The 19785-nt window shown below is 38.0% G+C and overlaps 1 protein-coding gene across 6 annotated transcripts in view; it reads left to right on the plus strand.

The window, feature by feature from the left end:
- NRXN3 (neurexin 3) overlaps positions 1-19785 on the plus strand; it is a 900390-nt gene that overhangs the window by 355961 nt on the left and 524644 nt on the right. For all 6 annotated transcript variants that reach the window (XM_062495263.1, XM_062495267.1, XM_062495265.1 and 3 more), the window contains 4 exons: positions 3503-3622; positions 9825-10206; positions 11585-11775; positions 12308-12481. In XM_062495263.1, coding sequence (XP_062351247.1) covers positions 3503-3622; positions 9825-10206; positions 11585-11775; positions 12308-12481 — 867 coding nt within the window. The remainder of the gene's footprint in view (positions 1-3502; positions 3623-9824; positions 10207-11584; positions 11776-12307; positions 12482-19785) is intronic.

The following is a 19785-nucleotide window of genomic DNA, read 5'->3' on the forward strand; positions in this document are numbered from 1 at the left end:
AGCCAGCCTCATTTGAGTTGGAAAATGAAATGAAAATTCTGTATAATACACAGCTCCTCAGACAGCACTAGGAAAGGGGATGGAATGACTAAGATGGTCAGAGATGCTGACAGGAGTGGTGGTCTGCCACCTTAACTATTAAGTTATTGCAACAATAAAAGCATTCGTGTTCTGTTAACTGTTATGTTGTCCTCTTTTTATGCTTAAAAATTAAATTAATTGTTGAACTCACCTAATGCCCAGTGGCCCAAAGTATTACAAATAGAAAGCGTTTCCTGGTGTGCTGTTCATTGCTACAAGAATTCCTTGTTTGCCCTTTCTTGTCTTTTATCGTAAAAGAATTGTGTGCAAAGGGAAGATACAAATCTCTAGATTTCTCTCTCTGTCCATTTAATCTTCTGCTTTGCTTTCTCATATGTCTGTTGTCATTTTTGAAGGATGATATAGGTGGAGATAGCTTGAAAGGAGGAAAAAACGTAAACCTGCAAAACAAGACCACAGAAACGCCCGGCAGGAGATTGTTCTTAGTGACAGCGCTGTGGTGCAGGAACATGTGGCCTATTTCCTTATTATTTTTCACAGCATCAGCAACTGTTGGGTTAGGAATGTTAAACTCCTTTTTTAATGTCTGTATAGTAATGACACATGTAGTAATCATTCTCAATTAAATGAATTTTGTTATCCAGATGTGAAAGTCTCCGTATAAACAGTTCTTGGAACTACTTAGAATTCAATGAGAGCTTACACAAGGACCAGCAATCCATTTGCACAATCTCAGTTGAAAAATGGGGACACAATTTTGCTGCTTTTGAAGTCAGCCCACTGCTCCATAAATGTCTTGAAAGCATTTGAAAATGAAACAGTTTGAGTAGAGTAAAATATCTGTTTAATGCTTTCTTTTAAGATCAGATATGTTTGGTTTTAAAAACTTGTCTAAATGCTCTTAATCATGCTCACATATTGAATTTTTATATGTAGCGTTATTTGGGTTACCCTACTAAAAGAAGCTAATGCCCATTTTAGCAAAAGGGAGGGTGTTAAGTGAGCAGAAGTATTATAACTTTTTTTTTTTGTTTCTACCGATCAAATACAAGATTTGCTGATCAAGATGTGGACTTAAATTAAGCAGTGCAGATATGATTTATTATTTTCAAATTTTTAGCCCCAGCTGTTAACCAGTTAAGTAGATAACCTTATTAATTTGGGAAAAAAATGGGAATACTACAACTTTATATTCATTTATTTGTGAATTGGTTAAGCTACATTTTCTAAGAATATATTAATATAACTTCTGTTGGTGTCACAGTTTTGTTTTGGGAGTGTTACAGTGGGCATCAAGACAAGCCAAACTACAAACTGTTTTAGCTGATGCCAGTTTTGTCAGGCTAGGGTTGAAAAATGGGAGCTAGAATGTCAGCAGCTGAGTTACTCAACCATGCTGAACATAGAGTTATTGCACAGAAAGCATTGCATTGTCAGCTGAGCAGACTCCACACCTGACTATTTCTCTTAGCTGAGCTCTCCAGAGCTCTAATGGCAATGTGGAAAAGATTGGGTTTTTTAGAAAGCATTTGCCCCCCTCATCCCCTTTCCCCTGCTTTCAGATGGCATTATATAAACACACAGTTCCAGGTGACCTCCTTCATCTTCCTACGTGGAAAGTGGCTGTGTAGAATTATAGCTGATGTTGAATATTCTGATGTAGACAATAATTTCACTGTCCATCCTGAGATACAATTTTGTGAATTCTACTTTAGGTTAAAATTTCCATACTGATGTAAATCTAGCATCAAATCTTTATTCTTAGTATTCTTCTAAGTATTCAAAGTATTCTTAGTGGATTCTTAGTGTTTTGCTTGTCTGATGCCAAAGAATTCAAACTTTCTGGCCATGATCTAGCTGCCTTGTTCAGCTGGATTTACATGTGTGGTTACATGACTCAGGCACATGGATGAGGGACAGCAGAAGTTATGGGTTTCTCCTGGTAAGGAGATATTCTCTGTAAATTCAATATATGACTCCTCTTCCTTTTAATCCAAGAATGACTTATCTTTCAGGTCACTAGAAAATAATTTTTTTTCATATTAGTTTATGCTGAATTTTGCTGGCAATGGTTTTTATTTGAAAAAGTATTAATGACTTTTTTATTAGCATAAACTGTATGATTTTTAGAAAAAGAATACCAGAATATTTATTTTGCTTTGGTATCCTTCTGAAGAATTCCTCTTCTATACGTTGAATCCTAGCTGAATGAGACACCCCCTTCTTTGCCCGATTTCCCTCTGGTGAGAAGCAATTACAGTAATGTTGCTCATTAGGCACTGTGCATTCTGTGGGCTATGGACTATCTGACATTCGTTTTGCCAGTGCAGTATGAGGAGCTGTGGCAGTGCCTCATTGTCTCTGTCCCACCTCTGTTAATATGTTCAATATGTCTCTTTGTTTTGGGGGGGTTCCCCTTTTGCCAGTTTGGGTAGTGGGTCCAAACCAGTGTGCAACAAGCTTGACTGTCCTCTTTCTACGTTTTCTGGTATACCTGGATCAAAACCCCCTGCTTGAGTACTGTGCTGAGATGAGGATAGATGCTTTTAATTTAACACACACCACTATTCAATTTCACTTACCTTTTGACATGAGTGAGGTGTTCTGGTCCTGTAATCTGAACAATTAATTTTTTAAGTAATTGCCTGTCAACTGTGATGGGTGAGAAGCAAAACTAGACAAATATGGGTAGCACTAATGCTGTTTTCCCAGGAGCATTGTTTGTAAGGGCAATCATGTGGTATAAACTTTTGGAGAAGACATGTCCTCTTTCTCTTTTGACTGTAATTCAACGGGTGAAGTAAGCACCTCAAATCTAAGCTGCTTTGCCAAAGAATCTTAAAGCAATCAGCAAGGTTGGTGAATGGTTTTCTTTGAGATTTTAATTTTTTAAAAATTATTTTTAAAGGTGGGGTATGACATTCTGTGGGGGTTTTTTATTGTTTTGTTTTTGAAGGGTTGGTGGGGTTTTGTTTTTGGGGTTTTTTTTTTTTGAGACTGAAACCAACCTGGTGTTTGATACTGAAGTGTTGAAAGACCAGTGTGTTTAACTTTGAAAAGATTTCCAAATACCTTGGGGATGTTGTAAATCCAGATTCTTAAGAGAGCAAAATGCTACTGTAATGGCTCAGCTTTAGAGGCATTTTAGTCGCCAGCTTGTTTTCCTATTACTGTAGTGTGCTGTGCAGTGTGATGTTTGGAAATTAGTACCGCAGCACAAGAAAAATTTCTAACCATTTTAAATGTGTGTGGCTTTAGGGCTCTGTGGAGGAAGGCACCTGACTGAGTGGAAGGGTTCGTGATTCCTGGGAAGGTGTAGGGTGAGGGTTGTTATGCACCTGCTGGTTGTTATGCACTCTACTGGTCTGTATCACACCAAGTTGATTTTCATGACTTTTCCCATTGAGAAAGTACTAATCGTGGATCTGGCTTTAACTGCTGCACCTATCACCCTTCCCAGGCAAGGGACCTGAAACTCTTTATGCTGGGCAGAAACTCAATGACAACGAGTGGCACACTGTCCGGGTGGTTCGGCGAGGAAAGAGCCTCAAGCTGATTGTGGATGATGATGTTGCTGAGGGTAAGTGTGATGTATCAGTATTTTTTTTTACCACTATCTTTGTGTCTTTGTCCCTAGTCTTTGCCGTTATGCTCCTTCTCCCCGTTCTTTTGTGTATGTTTCCCCCACCCCTTCCCGTTAACACTCATGTATTATTTAGCGTAACCACGTTGAAAATGAATGTTCAGGTCTGACAAACTTCTTAGCCAGCACCAGAAAATTCCGTGACAACTGTAGCAACCTGAGATACGGGTTTAGGGGACAGATGAGCTTGCACTTATCTCAGCCTGTAGAGGGGTTCAGCAGAACTTTCTTGTGATCCAGGCTTTCTGAGGTAGACTGAATGCACTCCATTCCTGAGTTGCATGTGTGGTGGTTTCCAATGCTGTGGAATCAAGGCCAAGGCTTTCTGGACCCTATTTCTGTGCAAACTTTTCCTTTATTAGCTTGCATGGAGTACATGTGTTACAGAGCATGGATTTATGTCTCTGCTGTTCATTTTTTTCCCATTTTGTTTTGTTTTGTTTTTAATTCCTTTTTAAAATTTCTTTTTTATTTATTTCCTGAGTTCTTGTGCTCATCCAGAAGACAAAGCAAGCAAAGCAGTTTGTTCTCAACTTTGGTTTAGAGGTTAGAGAGGATCCTGACTCAACAGAGTGTGTCAGTCCTTTTTTATTTTTCCCCCCTTGATCTTTTAAAGAAATTATGTTTCACATTTCCAGACAGCTTTTTGAGCTCCTACTTCTTTTTGCAGAGAAATGTAGTTGCAGGGAGTAAAGAAAAAAATCAGTCAGGAAAGTTGGTGTGTCCCCAGGTTAAGATTTGCATTGAACTGATCAAAGTACTCCAGACTAATACTTTTTTAATTGCAGAATTTTAGAGAAGATATTTTTCAGGTTTTCAGGTCCATATCTCCATGACTGCAAGAGCCACAAACCTATCTATCTTTTCTTTAGAAGTTCTAAAATTCTCACAGTTGTATATAACTTCAGGAACTGAGGCTGATAATAGAATAATAATAATAATAATAATAATAAAAAAACTCCACCAAAACCCAAAAACAAACAGACAAACAAAACAACAACAAAAACAAACAAACAAAAAACAAATAAGATGCAAAACTGATGTGGGTATGATTGTTAGTTGACACCCATGCTGGTTTGCCAAAAACTGAAATCCTCTTTTCTGATTAGCTTCTACTCAGAATGTAACTAGAAGGAAATGGCTGCTACACATCGTGCCAGAACACTGTGTCCTATCTCTGCAAAAGGGATTTTTTTCTTCTGTACAAATGTGAATTATTTTAAATATTGTGGTAATTTAGATTATCTGGAAAGACAGGAGTCAGAAATCTGAAATAAGCCCAAAGAAGTCGACTTACAGGAAAATTGTTTGAAATACCTTTTCTCTCTGTGGTAAATATATGCTGTCCTATATAGGCTGTATTTTTGCAAGAGAGAACAAGAAACATATGCACGAAAAATAAGTTCCCCTCTCCTTGGAAATCAGCCTTTGTGGCTTGGTCAAAATTAGCTTATAGGAAAAATTAATTTTATTTAAGAGGGAACTTAAAAGAAACACTTCATCCCAATTACTTCTAAATATGAGAACAATTCTTCTGGATATGCTTTTTTAGGAAGCACCACGAGGTGGCACACTCTGCATTACCGAATCGGTCCACCAAAGCCATCTGTTTTTGAAGTCTTTTTCACGAAACTGAGTTTATAAATAATAATGATACAATCCTATACTAAAATAGGATACGCATATGTACATGTATATGAATTACATAATTAAAGATGCATTACAGCTAAAAATATCTGTTAAAAGAATGCCATCATGGCAGTTAGAAGTCAGAAAAGCCAGAGTTAAGATTTTCTGTGCAATCTGCATCCCACTTCCTTGGGCAGATGATACCAGTCTTCAGTGGTGTGGTCACATAGATTTTTCCACAGGATTCTTGCTGTCTTTAGGCATAGCTCAAAAGTCTAAATTGGGGCCCCAGTAAAAATAAACAGCCTATTTGATTTCTGTCTTCATTACTTGTTTGGAACAATGCATGCCAGCTGAATTTTGCTCTAAATTTAGACCTGCCTTTTTAATTATTATTTTTTTTTTAATTTGACTTGATTTGTTTTGTTTTTGTGTCTGTGTGTGTTGTAGGGAACTCATCAATATGTTCATACAGAACTAAGAAGCATTAACAGGATTTATTACCATATCTAAGTTATGTCAAGTGAGTGGGCTTCTTTTTCCCATTTTGCAGGTTTGGGAACAAGACACTAGGTTAAAGTTGGATGTATTTGGTAACAATTTGCTATGTGTTTTTAGTAATTTGCATCAGAAAGATTGAGCATGTCTGTAAATTACATCCTGTAAATTTGTTCAACTCTGCCACTTGGGGAATTAGATGTAGACAATTAATGACCACATAGAAAAAATTTGTAATGAAGTGTCTGACTTGGTTTCCTGTAGGCATGTAAGGCAGAGACAGAATCTAGTTCTGGAGAGCATTTTGCCGTTTAATCACAAGACTTTTGTCCAACATTCCTCCTGACCTCAGAAGAGACCTCAGAACATCAGTGGTAAATAAGACACAGATACAGCAGATATATTCCTCTCTATGACATCTCCCTAGCACCCAAATACCAGAGTGAAGGCTGGAGTTTTTTTCTGTCTGCTACCACTTGAACTAGAGAGCTTCTGATTGCTGTAGTAGGTAGAGTTCTCTATAGAGCACAGTGGGAGAGATAGAGGTTAACTCTGCAGGTGGGGCTGATATCTGATGAGATTAGAAAATACAGGGTTGTACTCCATGATTTCCTAGGAAATTACATCTCTGTCCTGATTCTGATCTTGTATTGCCATGTCCTCTCCAGCTTTTCACTGAATTACTCCTGACTTTCTACAGTACTGCTTCTAGCACTATTTCTTTTTTTATTAAGCCAGCCCCAGTTTTCTCATTTTTCACCTTTACTAAGATTCTCGGTTCACCTCCTCCAAACTCTCTTACTCCACTTTTAATGCCCCCTATATTTGGGCTCCCCATCCCAGTGTACTCCAGATTTTCCAGTCTTGGCTTTTCTCTCCTGCTCAGGCCACAATTGCCTTGTATTTTTTTAAGTGTAGAAGAACAAAGGAGGAGTTTTCTTGCCTTTGAGAACTGACTTATCTTAATTTTATTATTCGAATTTTTTGAAGAAAAGAAGCGGAATTTTTTTTAAGCGCCTTTTCTAATTTTAAGAAAATAAGCTTCTGGTTTGCAAAAATCATAAATTTTATGATACTGAAACTCTGAGCTTCTAAGAATCACAGTACTGGAAGTGAGAAAGTTGTCTAAACAAATTTCCCTGCGTACTGTTTCAATTGCTGCAAACTTCAATTTTTCAAACTAAAATAATAATACTTCTGGTAAAGAACTGTTTCGGGATTTAAAAACATCTGCATTGGTGCTGACATTTGAATTTTTAAATAGTCATAAATTTGTACTGCCTTCTTGATCATCTGTGTCTGCTTGGACTGAAGTTTTCCATGGTCTTTGTATAATTGCATTTATGTTTAGATCCAATGGTAAAATTTAGAATAAGTGAAAAAGGTGAATTGGTTTATATAATATTTTTTCTTCATATTTGAAGTAGATAGCTAATTTTCTTTTTTCTAATAACAACTATGCTTGTTTGCTGTCTTTGAATAAAACTTGGTCACATTTGGACAAATGATAAACTGAAGAACTGCAGTTTGTACATGATCATGAGAGGTGACTTAGGAATATTTCAGTGTTTCTGAAGTCACTAAGCAAGAAAATGACCATCAATTCATTTAATCTGACTCACTATACACTACAAACCAGGATATGTCTTTATAAGTGTGTTCAGGTTTTGTTCTATCCCCAACAGAAATAAGAAAAAAAAAATTGCAATTAGTAGGAAGTCTTGAAAGGACTACTGTTTTTTGGTTGGTTGATTTTTTTTTTCTTTGAATGCCTGGAAACTCTTAAGGTGAGAAATGCTAGGAGACTTCAGGGGACAGCACAGAATAAGAAAGACTTTATAAGCCCCTATTGATATAATCTAGGGGAATTGGTTCTGGGTTCAGCTATGGTGATGGGTATGATTCCTGAGTGTAATCCCAATGACTGACAAATATCTCTTGCAGTGACTGGTTGAGAGTTGTGTGTATATACTTGCTGACCAGCAGATGCAGTCAAATCAGATACTGTTGCTAAATTTTGTCTGTCTATAGCACACTGGAAATATTTATTCAGGTGTTTATCCAGTTGTCAAATTTCACAAAACTAATGTGAATTTAAATATCTTTGTTCCCTCTGGTTTTTAAACCTGGTGAATTTGACCATCATATTAAAATGTTATGGGAGGGACCAACAGGTAGTGGGGCTGTTTTCTTTGGAAAACCTAAAAGAGAGGACTGTGCAGTGATTATAATCACAAAACACATTTGATTTGGATTTAATTTAATTTGCTACCAAATAAAAATGGAGTTGAATGGTGAGAAACAAAGACAGGAAAGTAGAACAGTGTCTGCCACCCGCTTTTGTTGGATTTGTTCCTTCCTGCCTCTCCCACCTGCCCCCAGTACGCAGGGAGGGGTTGGAGAATGGTGGTTGCAGTCAGCTTGTAACAGCTCCTCTCTGATGCTCCTTCCTCCTCACACTTCTGTCCTGCCCCAGTGTGGGTCCTACCTATGGAATGCAGTCCTTCATTAAGTGCTCCAGCATGGGTGGTGTCCACAGGCTTTCAGGAAAACCTGCTCCAGTGTAGGCTCTCCAGGGGCTGCAGTTCCTTCAGGAAATATCCGCTTGCTCTAGCACAAGAGTCCTCTGTGAGTTGCAATGTAGTTTTCTGCACCACTATGATCTTCTCTGTGGATGCTGGAGAATTTCCATTCTGGCACCTGGAATGCCCCTTCTTTCTTTCCAGTCCTTGGGGTTCATAAGGGTTTGTTTTTGTTTTTTTTCCCCCTTTGTTTCTTGTGGGTAGCATTATGTCCTTTCTTAAACACGATTTCCCCTGGGCAGCACCACCTTGTCCAAGGGCTCAGCTGTGCCCCGTGGTGGGTGGTTTGGAGCCATTTAGAACAGGCTGTATCAGGCATGGGATAGCCCTGGGCTCTCCTTACTAAGGCTGCCCTGCAGCCACCCCACAGACAACACCACGTTGCATAAACCCAATGCAGAACTGCAGAAAATTTCATGAGAGAAAAAAATAAAGCCCTATATGTAGCAGAATTTGAATAGTGGGTTACAGTGAATGATGGGAAAACAATGAAATTCTTAGTATTTTATTCATTCCTGTTTACTAAATGGACCAAGGCGTGTGTAGAAAAAATACTTGAACATGTGACCAAATAGTAAAAACTACCTTAATGAACAACTATGATAAGATAACTAATAAAACTGGCTGAAAGGGTTTTCATTCTGATGTTGCCCAACTTGTCTTTATAGCATACTGTTGTATTTCATCTGTCTGTATGGGTTCTGTGTCTGCACTGGTGCCTAGCACACTTAGTGAAGCATTTAAATATGCTGTAGGAAGACTCTGACAGTAGTATTTGGTACACTGAATAACTTGGATATTTTGAGGGGCTAAAATCTAGCCATGATGTGGTAAATAGCCCAAGCTGTAATTTGATGATTTAAATATATGGAGGGCTTTTTAACTGTTGCATTTTTGTGTGTTTCCCTCCTGCCATGCTCTTAAAAGAAGAGGAATAACATCAGGCACAAGGAGAGAACAAAGGAATTAATATCAGCAATTTTTTGACTGTTCTCACTTCTCTCACTGCTCTTTATATTAATCTATGTTTATCAAACATTTTCAGGAAATGCACTTGGAAAAGGTGTTTCAGAAGTGTTTGAGTTGTTTGGCAGATGGTCTGCTTCATCAAATAGATTCCTGTAGGCTGTAAGGGAGATGCCTGGTCTTCTTCACTAACAATAAAGTCTGTGAAGCACAGGGAAAAGTACAGAGCTTGCTGCCCATGGCCCTTTGGGGGCCTGTTTTTTCTACCAGGTTTTGGTAACTGCTAGACTCACAAATCTCCACGAAGCCTCTTCACCAAGATTCTATACATCCTTTCCTACGCAAGCTACAGAGCTGTGATCAGCTAGGATTTAGTTCTGCTATTAGTATGGAAACTGGAGTGTGATGGGCTCCATATAACCTGTTGCTGATCCCCAATATTCCTCCTTGTTTCTGTCCTTCAGGCACAATGGTTGGTGATCATACCCGCTTGGAGTTCCACAACATTGAGACAGGGATCATGACAGAGAAACGGTACATCTCTGTCATCCCCTCCAGCTTCATTGGCCATCTCCAGAGCCTCATGTTCAACGGGATGCTCTACATTGACCTGTGCAAGAACGGTGACATTGACTATTGCGAGCTGAAGGCACGCTTTGGTCTCCGCAACATTATAGCTGACCCTGTGACATTCAAGACTAAGAGCAGCTACTTGAGCTTGGCCACCTTGCAGGCTTATACATCCATGCACCTCTTCTTTCAGTTCAAGACCACCTCAGCTGATGGTTTCATCCTCTTTAACAGTGGTGATGGCAATGACTTTATTGCAGTTGAACTAGTCAAGGGGTAAGTGGCTTTCTGTTATTTTCTATCAGCTCAGATATAGATAAACTTACTTACAGGTGAGCTTAAAATACTTGCATTAAGAGAAATTCATCTGATGCTCATGTTTTTTTTTTCTGTTTGCTGAGCTGTAAGACAAAGCATTCAAACAAAAACACTGAAGCTTAAGACTCCCAATTTTATCACTGACTTCCTCCTGTGGCTGTGGGAAAGACATTTTTACAGTGTGCAAAATACTAATTTTTAGTCGTTTGGACATACTTAGAGTAATGTTTTGTCCTGTCAACCTCCCAGATTAGCACAGAGGAGTAGATGTGCTGTGGGCTCTGTATGTCTCTTCTTTCCTTCTCCCTCCCCCCTCTTTTTTTTTTTCCCATTGTAATGCTTGTTTTTCTGCCATCTCCAGTGAAGGAAAAAGAAAAAGCGTATGGGATGCTGAATTTGTACTTCTGCTGGTCATGCTTGATGAAAAGTGAACTTGCTTTTGAGCTGCTATATTTTTTTCGTAAGACTAATAGCTTATTAAACAAAATCCTTCGTTAGCTGAACAAATTTTGATCTCTTATGATTTAGTCCTGGTAGACATGTTTTCCACAGTTTACTAGTCCTGTTTATTTCAGTCCAATCTGTTTTTGTTTTTGGCTTTGCACATACTTCCGTAAGTGGGACATTGAGTAATAAAAAAGCAATAGTCATGAGCTCCTGGCGCTCTGTTGAGAGTTGAAATTTGTTGTCTTTATTTTTTTTATTTTTTCTTTTCTATGCAGAATACCTCTCTTCTATCCTCAGGTGGATTTCTGTGTTTGAACTGTATAAATAATTCAGGGTATCACTACCATGACTTCAGTCTTTGTTAGGGCCCCTATTTTTGCCAAAAAGCATTGTTAATTGTTTTTCAGCTGTTTGAATAAGTCTAGGACCTCATGAGGATTTCAGTACAATATTTCAAGTGAGTTTCCCAATTAACTTCTTATGGGAGTTATTCAAATTCAGAATTAACCTGGGGAATATATGGCCCAAATAAGCATGTCTAGTATTGGTCCCCAGTACATTTATCAAAATTACTGATTAAAAAAAAAATATGCACAGTATTTTTGTGGATCTGAGAGTACTTTATGAAAAAGAGGAATGTTTTGTCATTAGAATCTGATTACTTGAAATGTTGTCATCTCAAAGTATTAATCCTTACACTTTGGTGGAAAGGAAACAACTCTCTTCTTTCAAAGCAGTGGCAAGTATTTTGGCTTATTAAAACTATCTAATCCGGAGATATTTCCCTTCATGGCTTTTTAATTTATCAGCTCTGGCTACAAACCAGCTCAATGGTTTAGTAATGCTGGAGTTTTTCCAGAATTTTAACCAGTTCTTGCTATATTTACAGCTATATACACTATGTGTTTGACCTTGGAAATGGACCTAATGTTATCAAAGGCAACAGTGATCGTCCTCTGAATGACAACCAATGGCACAATGTCGTCATTACCAGAGATAACAGTAACACACACAGCTTAAAAGTGGACACTAAGATGGTCACTCAGGTCATCAATGGTGCCAAAAATCTGGATCTTAAAGGTAAACCCTACAAGATTGACAGATTATTCCTGCAGGGCTGAACCAGTGAAAAAGAGCTTGGCGTAACCATGCATTATAGAACAGTAAATCTGGACTTCGCACATTTTGGATTTCAAATTAAATTAATGTTTCTCTTTTTTTGTTTGTTTGTTTGTTTGTTTGTTTGTTTGTTTGACAACTACTTGTAGCTGAATAGTTTGTCATATTTTGCTTTCTCAGAAATTCTAATTTTTTAGTTTTTCCTAGTTAGGTAGCAATGAGAACTGGGATTTTTTTAGGGGATTTTGTGATAGGTTTTTTGTTTGTTTTTTTTGGTTCACTTCATTTTTGTTTTGGTTGTTTTGTTTTGGGGTTTATTTTGGTTTTTGTAGTAAAGGAAGCAGAAGTGACGTCTTGCACAATGTGTTGCTCTGTTTTTAACTTTTTCTGAATATGTGTTCACTTTGCTTTATTCACATTTGGTGGCAAGAAAAGTGACTCTAGAAGGTGAGTGACTTCTTCCTTCCTGTATGTTTCCCCCTCTCTGCTCTAGGTGATCTCTACATTGCAGGCCTAGCTCAAGGCATGTATAGCAACCTCCCGAAGCTTGTGGCCTCACGTGATGGATTTCAGGGCTGTCTGGCATCTGTGGACTTGAATGGGCGTCTGCCTGACCTTATCAACGATGCTCTGCACCGCAGTGGGCAGATTGAGCGTGGATGTGAAGGTATAATTGATTTCAGAGAGGTTCCCCTCTCCAGCACTCACTTTGCACTTCACTGTTGCACTCTGTGCATCTACTTGTTTACCTTACTGTCCATTTCATTAGTTTGCTTCTATTGCAATACCCTTCATTACACTTTTGTCCACCAAATGCAGCTTAAGGATTGACAGGGGGGCCTAGCAACTCTTTTCTTATGTGCTCCATCCTCTATGAGTTGGTGCCTTCAGTAGTGGGAAAGGATGGTGCTAAGGCATGGACTACTACTTACTAGCAGTTTTGTAGTTTTCTGAGAGTGGCTTATTAGCATTATAGTAGTCTTAAAATACTTTGCAAGGTGTTCTGAGTGTTCAGTTCATTTGTGCTTCAGAGCACCCTTCCTTGGTATCCACAGAAGTAAGTATTTTAAAGAACAAATAGAGACAGGGGAAATGGAAAGTAGAAGGAGCTGAGGGGCAAAGAATGGACTGATGGAGGAGTTAATTTTTGGTGAGGTGGGCCTCCAGTGAAAGCAGTGGAGGCATTGACTCTTCTGCCTGGAAAGCATTTCTCTTCAGTTGTTTCTCTTTTCCAGCTAGTTTAGAACTAAGTGGAATGAGGTACTTTTTGAAGCTTGTAAACAGTAGTGATTTATTGAAGCCTCTTGAAATAATTTGCTGTTCCTGTAAACTTCCATTAGTTAAAAAGAATATTGGCATCAGCTTCACTGACTCAGTAAAATGCATGTAGCTTCAATTCCCAAAGCACTTGGGATACTTATCATCCAAAACTCCAGGGTTTTACTGTCTGGGTTAAATGACAATCACCATTATGTCTAGAATCACTCAGTATCAGTCTGCTGTGTTGGCTACCAGTCACCAGAGGAAGATAACTTTTTCTGTGAAGTTTGTGTATATGTTTGCTAAAACAAGATGTCTGTCCCAAACTGATCCTTCAAAAATTTCACAAAGTGAAATGACTCCTTGATCGTCTTTCCCTACCGTGCCAAGACACAGTTACATTATGATGTACAGGTTACATCACGATGAAGCCTTGCCACTTGTCAAGACCGTTCCTTCTTAGGACTGAACGTATTATCCGCGAAATAATTTTGAGTGCCAAATTGACCATCCAATCAGGTCTGATCCCTTGCTTGTGTCTCAGTGTTCTGGTTTGCTGGGAGCTCTTGTGCCCCAGCCCTCCTTTGATGCTCCTATGATAATGCTCTGGTTTGTGAGAATTTTGTGTCCTCTCACAGGAGCTCATTCCACATCAACTCCCATCTCACAGCATTGGTAGTTGTAGAGTGTTTTTATGCTGTCTTTCTCTGTTTTTCTTAATAGTGTCTATTAAGAAAATTCCACTTTGTTCCTTGAGGAAATGAGCACAGTGTAGGAGAACTTGTGTCTTTGCTCGTTCGTGGCAGAGTCAACATGCCAAAAGAAGTGGCCCTTTCCTGTATAGCTATTTATAAGGTTCAAGGAAAAAATTCATTTGAGGTTTATTAAAAAGTCTATTCTATTTCTATTTGATGCACTGAAAGCTCTCTAATATTAGTGATTTTTGATAATTCTTTTATTTAAAATTATTGCAACACTTTGGCTCTTTAGCTGGCATATGATCTCTACTCCTCCTCCTTCAGAAAAGCAGCCAATTAGACTGTCCTGTTGTTCTGTGTGTGGCTCAGCAGCAGAGCCACGAGGCTTTCCCAGAAGACTGTCCCGTTAGAGCCGTGGCATTTCCTTCTCCTGTACCCAATGTAGTTCTTTGATTTAGTGTTGAATTGCTGAGGTTGTGTAACATCAGTGCCACTCCCAAAACACATAACGTGATATTTACTTTGTCTGTGTGCCAGTGTGGTACCAGCACAGCTGCTGCCTGAATGTGGAGATTGGTTCACTTTCCAGAAGGCAATTTCCCCTTTTCTTCTAAAGTTCTTCAAACAGGACTCAGAATTGGAAAAAGACCTAAAAAAATGAGTGATAAGGTCAGTGATCCTCATTCTGCCTTTGGAAGAACTTGGTCTTGGAAAGCTGTGCCTGTGCTACCTTCCCAAATGGTCCCTGTTCAGTACCAAGGAAACTGCTGAAGAGGAAAGCATTCTTTGTACCAATATATTTAAGATTAGTAAAAATCTTGAGAATTTGGTCACCATAAAGCTGTTACATTTTTTAATTTTTTTTTATATTATTTTGAATCATAACAATCCTCAGGGCTTCATCTCATATCTGTCTTGCTGCTTGCCTCTTCTTACAGTTGCCAGTGAAAGTCACACCTATTTCCCATTCTCTAAGGAAAGAAAAACTCTAAGGTTGTTCAGTACTTATTTATGTCTCCTTAGTTCATTTCCATCTGAAGTGACTTTGGGTGCAGTCTTAATGCTTTTAAGGATAGTAGACCCAAATAGTCCTTGCTGCCTCATGATGTTTAAATATGTTTTTAATAAAAAATTACAGCCTTTTTGTCCGAATAGTCATGCCATGTGTTGGTTTCCTGGACATCTCTGTATTTCATCGTGAAGGTCAGAGGGACCACATACATGATGGGAGCATGCATGCTTAAAGAAATGTTATTCCATTCCCACGTATGAATTTTGTCTTTCAAAGGTCATGTGAGAGAGTTTTCTGCTAATGCTTGTCTTTTGTTGAGTTTTGCTTTCAGAGGCAGAGATTTCAATGTGTTAGCTGTTTTCTTAGGAACTGTCAGTTTGATCTCATGAAAAAGTCAAAGAAAATTTAAAGGAAGACAGCCTTGAGAACAGTAGAATATGAGCTGTAGGTCAGCAGAGAGCACTGCCCTGGCTAAGATGCACCAGCACTGCTACTAAGGCATTGTTGAATTCTGCTTGTGTTTTTTATCTCTGTTCACATATTTCAGTATCCTTTTTCATACCACCAATTAAGAGTCACAAGTTTCAATAGGAAAATAATATTCCTTATTGCCATAGTTCTGCTGCCACCTCCTTTTATTCAGTTTTAGAAAGCCATTGCACTTCCTTGACTGCTTTGTTGCTCTTATATGCTTAAGCATGATTCACCCTCTCTGTGCACCAAATCACACACCAGAATCACCTACAACAGAATTATCTGTGTTCCAGGGACAAGTAAGGCTTCTACTTGAACAGGAAGCAGTTGTAGTAATTTATACTTATAGGACATCTTTTCCTGTGGAATTTTCCTAAACATTCTTTGTCATATACATACAAGTCATTCTTGAAATGCGGGCATCCTTGAGACTGAAATTGGCTGGTGTTTAACAGTGTATAGTAGTGCTAAAAAAAAGTCAGTTCAAGACTTAAAGCAAGAATTACTTTGCCTCCAATGTTCTACTAGTCTTATTGCTATAATTTCTTTAAATTATACATGGTGGGATTTTTTTATGGTAGCACAACTAAATAACCCCTTCATCGCATTTGTTAGGTGACATATCAGCTCCCTTTTGCATCATGCAGCTTCCATGTGTGCTGTAGAAACTTATGGTTTCAGCTTTTGAAGTCTACCATTCAATGACCAGTGTGTTTGACAAGATGATAGCTACCACACTGGTATGTTTTGTGTTTCAGTGTGTCCTGTAGTACCATTGCTTTTGGCAAAGGATTTTGAGGGGGATTATCTGGAAAAAGACAACTCAAGAGTGTCTGAAATGTCAAATGAGTTTATGGAGTTAAAGCTTCATATCACACACCTTTCTATTTTTTTTTTTAATGTGGTAGCTTGGTTTATTTTTGTTGGTCTTTTGCAATTGCTACATTGCTGATTTTTCAGGACCAACAGGCAGGTCTTCACAGATCTTAACTGTGTGGTCAGATCTGTAGTGGCAGCTTGTGTTTCACTGGAAAGATGTGGCAAAGCCAGAAACCACCTTGCTGTCTGATATGTTCAGGTGTGATGCACACACCTCTGAGGAGAATAAATCTTGGGGAGAATGACATGATACCAATATACTACTTCATTTTCTCAGCTTCTTGATGTCTTGTGCTTACTGCAGCTTTCAGCACTCTCTCTTACATAATAAGAAGGCCCTTCCCCATACCCCCACCTCAAAAAAAGGCATTGGTGAGAGAGCCTGAAAAAAGCTACCAAAAATAGTGAAGTGGTTAAGACTTAAATGGTCCTTGTGTCAGTGTTGCATCAGGGTATTAAACACAGTGAAGAGAAAAAATGACTTCTCAGAAAGGACTTCACGTGGGAAGGCTTCTTCTGGTGGAAACTCGAAGGCAAGTATGCCACCTACTTTGGGCCTTGCTTTCCCCACCCATAAAATTCATCTTCCAGGTGTTCATGTATTTGTGATAAAAGTATGAAATTCATCTATGCCTTGCAAACCACTTTGAAATTGTGGGTGGAGGCTCCTGGACTCGAGCAAAGCATTAGAAACTGAAGAAAAGTCTTCTGTCAGGACATAGTTTTCTCTAGTCTGTATCTCAACAGTCTGTAAGGGGTGGTTGGTAACTTTCTACTCCTGAGTTTGGGTAATACAGACTATTCTACATCAAACATACACAGTTTGAGGGAAAAGATATCTGCACTGGTGTATATGGTGTATATGAGGAGTTGGTAGATAGAAGAAGTTGTACCTCCTTTGCCTTCTTTAAAGTAAACAACTTAAACTTCAGCTCAGCTTTCTCTCACTTCTTGGCTTTTAAAATGAGTTCTTCTTGCTGAATTCATCATTCCTGGTCTTACTATTACATAAATGGATCAGTTTATTCCATCCACAAAAATCTAGACCAAGTGATTCACTGCTTTTTTTCTCACTGGTCCTTGAAAAAGTTAAGCAGTTGTCCAAACTTTAAGTTGTAGTTTAAAGAGGTTATAGTTTAATTTTAGTGTAGTTTAAAGAGGATGCCCTCAATATTCATCATACTTTCTGCCTTTGAGGCATTTTTTCATCTCTATTGATTTGCCACATGTTCTCCTGAGTTTTCCTTTCTTTTAATTTTACTTCCCTATATTGCTTACCATGGACACTAGAGCTAATTGAAATTCAGCTGCATGTTCTAAATATTTTCACGCCATCCTGCACCCAGACAGAAAAACCTAACAGCAGTGGCTAAAGAATATTTTATTTTTTCTGTAAGGTAGTTTTCTATGTGCTTTAGAGATGTAGCTTCTACCTCACCTGTTCCACTAACAGCTTTTCAAAAAGGAGAGTGATTATTATTAATCTGGCTGACACTATTCCAGATGTTTTGGGACTTTGTTTTTGTCCTAATTTAATCTTCTTTCCAGATCCCACAGTAAAATCATAATCTTTTGCTCCTTTCCATGAAATAGTATAGTTAACCTTTGGAATTCACTGGTGCATGAAAAGCATGAATGACACATACAGGCTGGATAATCAGAAACACATTTTGCATACTAAGCACTATGTGGAAAACAGCAAATCTAATCTCATGCTTAAAATCTCACAGCAGGATAATGTCAAAAAGGATTTCATCCTTCATCTGCTCAGTAGAGAAGTTTCAAATCTGGTCATACTTCACTTTCTCTATGGAATCAAAGGTTGTCCATTGAAAAGTGGAGCATTAATTTGCTCCATGATGGTTTGACATCTTTCCTTTTCCTTGTTTTTTTATTCTATTCTTGTAGTGTTACTGGATTTATGGAACAAATATAAGCTCTTCTCTCAGCTACAAAGAAAATGAGGTGCAGGGAAGTAGGAAAAGTACTTGTTTGTTAGAGAGAAATTTGTTAGAATAAGTGTTGAAAATGATGCATAGAGAAATGCGTCCTTTTCTTTCTACTCCTTCCCCCTTTCTTTTGAATTTTGTTTAAGGAAAACAGGATTTTATAGCTTTATGTAGTAAAGCAGTTTCAAAAGTGGAAAGAAAATTCTGACTATCTCAAAAGGGAGGAAAATTGCTATCTTGAGTCTTTCATAAGCTGTGAAACAGCAAAGATTGGAAATGTTAAAATTCTTAGGAAGTACAAGAAATGGCATCTGCATGTGTCAGTTCTAATTTATTGGGTTGTAAATGTGAAAGGAGACAGTGGGGAAAGGAGAGCTATCAATCTTTCTTCAGTATCAGCTGTGATAATAGACCTTTATAAGAACAGGTAAAAAAGGTAAGTATGACTTCTTAAATAACCATCTTTTGAGCAATGAGGTTGATGATTTGGTGTTTTATTGTTTCTATTGTGCTATGTAATAGAAATATTTAACCTTCAGAAGCAGGGGATTCAGGAGCTGCTGCCTGTGCTCCCATCTTTGTCCTCTAATGTTTCCATTCTGAAAGAGAAAACTTAGAATCAAAGTATAACACACCAAAAATCTATGTGGCTTCTTTGTAAACTAACTCAATTAAAACAAACAACCAAACAAAATAAACAAAACCAAGACAAAAATCCCAAACAAAATTTAAAAAGAAAAAATGTGCCTACGTGCAAGAGCATCAGCTGTAATGTTTTGCTTTTACTGCTCTTCAGTCAGTGTATTTGTATTTCAGTCAGACTTAGTAGATCTATGACTTTTTGTTTGCCATGTGGACTATGATTTGACCACTGATAACAAGATCATTCTGACCTAGGTGAAATAACGAGCTGGTACTCTTTTTCTTTTGATTGCTCTGATGACTGATTAAGACTATATGAGTCTAAAGCCTGCTTGTCTGTTGATGTAGGATTTTTTTTAAGAATGTGTTGAAATCCATGAGCAGGTGACAGTTTGTGAGGGGGCAAGGTGCTACTGTCACTTTTATCCAGTGTCGAGTTCCGTTCTTTGGATAAATAGAAATTTTTGTCTTATAGAGTTATCAGTCCTTTATAGCTTTCTGGCAGTAAATCCACTTTGGACAAAAAACCAAACAAAGGAATATATGCTTCTCAGAGGTACTGAAAGTCAAATAGATTTTTTTTTTTTACTTAAATGGATTCTATGCATTTCTCAAACAAGACAAAATTTCTCTAATTTTATTGTAAATGCTGAGAGATGGGTTAAAGAATGCAATTTTTTTTCTTCTCTTTTTATTATCTGCAAATTTGTGATTTTGTGTGTGCGTGAATGAAATGCATTTCTTCTCTTTTTATTTCATTTTGTTACCTGTTAGTTTCATTAATGTAGTCATTGTCCCTCTGTGCCCTTGTTGCTTGTTTTGATTATGCATGTTGGCTGTGCTAGTTATACCACTTGCTTTTATTTATTCAAAATGATGTTACCCTGGTTTATCTGCTTTAATACTAACCTGTTGTTTGTCTTTGCTTTTTTTTTTTTTCTTTTGCTAACAAAGTTGAGTTGACCAAAGCTGACCTGCAAGGTAGAGAAGGTTGTGGTTCTTCTTCTCCATTACTTGTTCCAATGAAAGATGCTTTTATGTTATATCTGGTGCCTTT

The sequence above is a fragment of the Cinclus cinclus genome, chromosome 6 (assembly GCF_963662255.1).
Source record: "Cinclus cinclus chromosome 6, bCinCin1.1, whole genome shotgun sequence".
Lineage (NCBI taxonomy): Eukaryota > Metazoa > Chordata > Aves > Passeriformes > Cinclidae > Cinclus > Cinclus cinclus.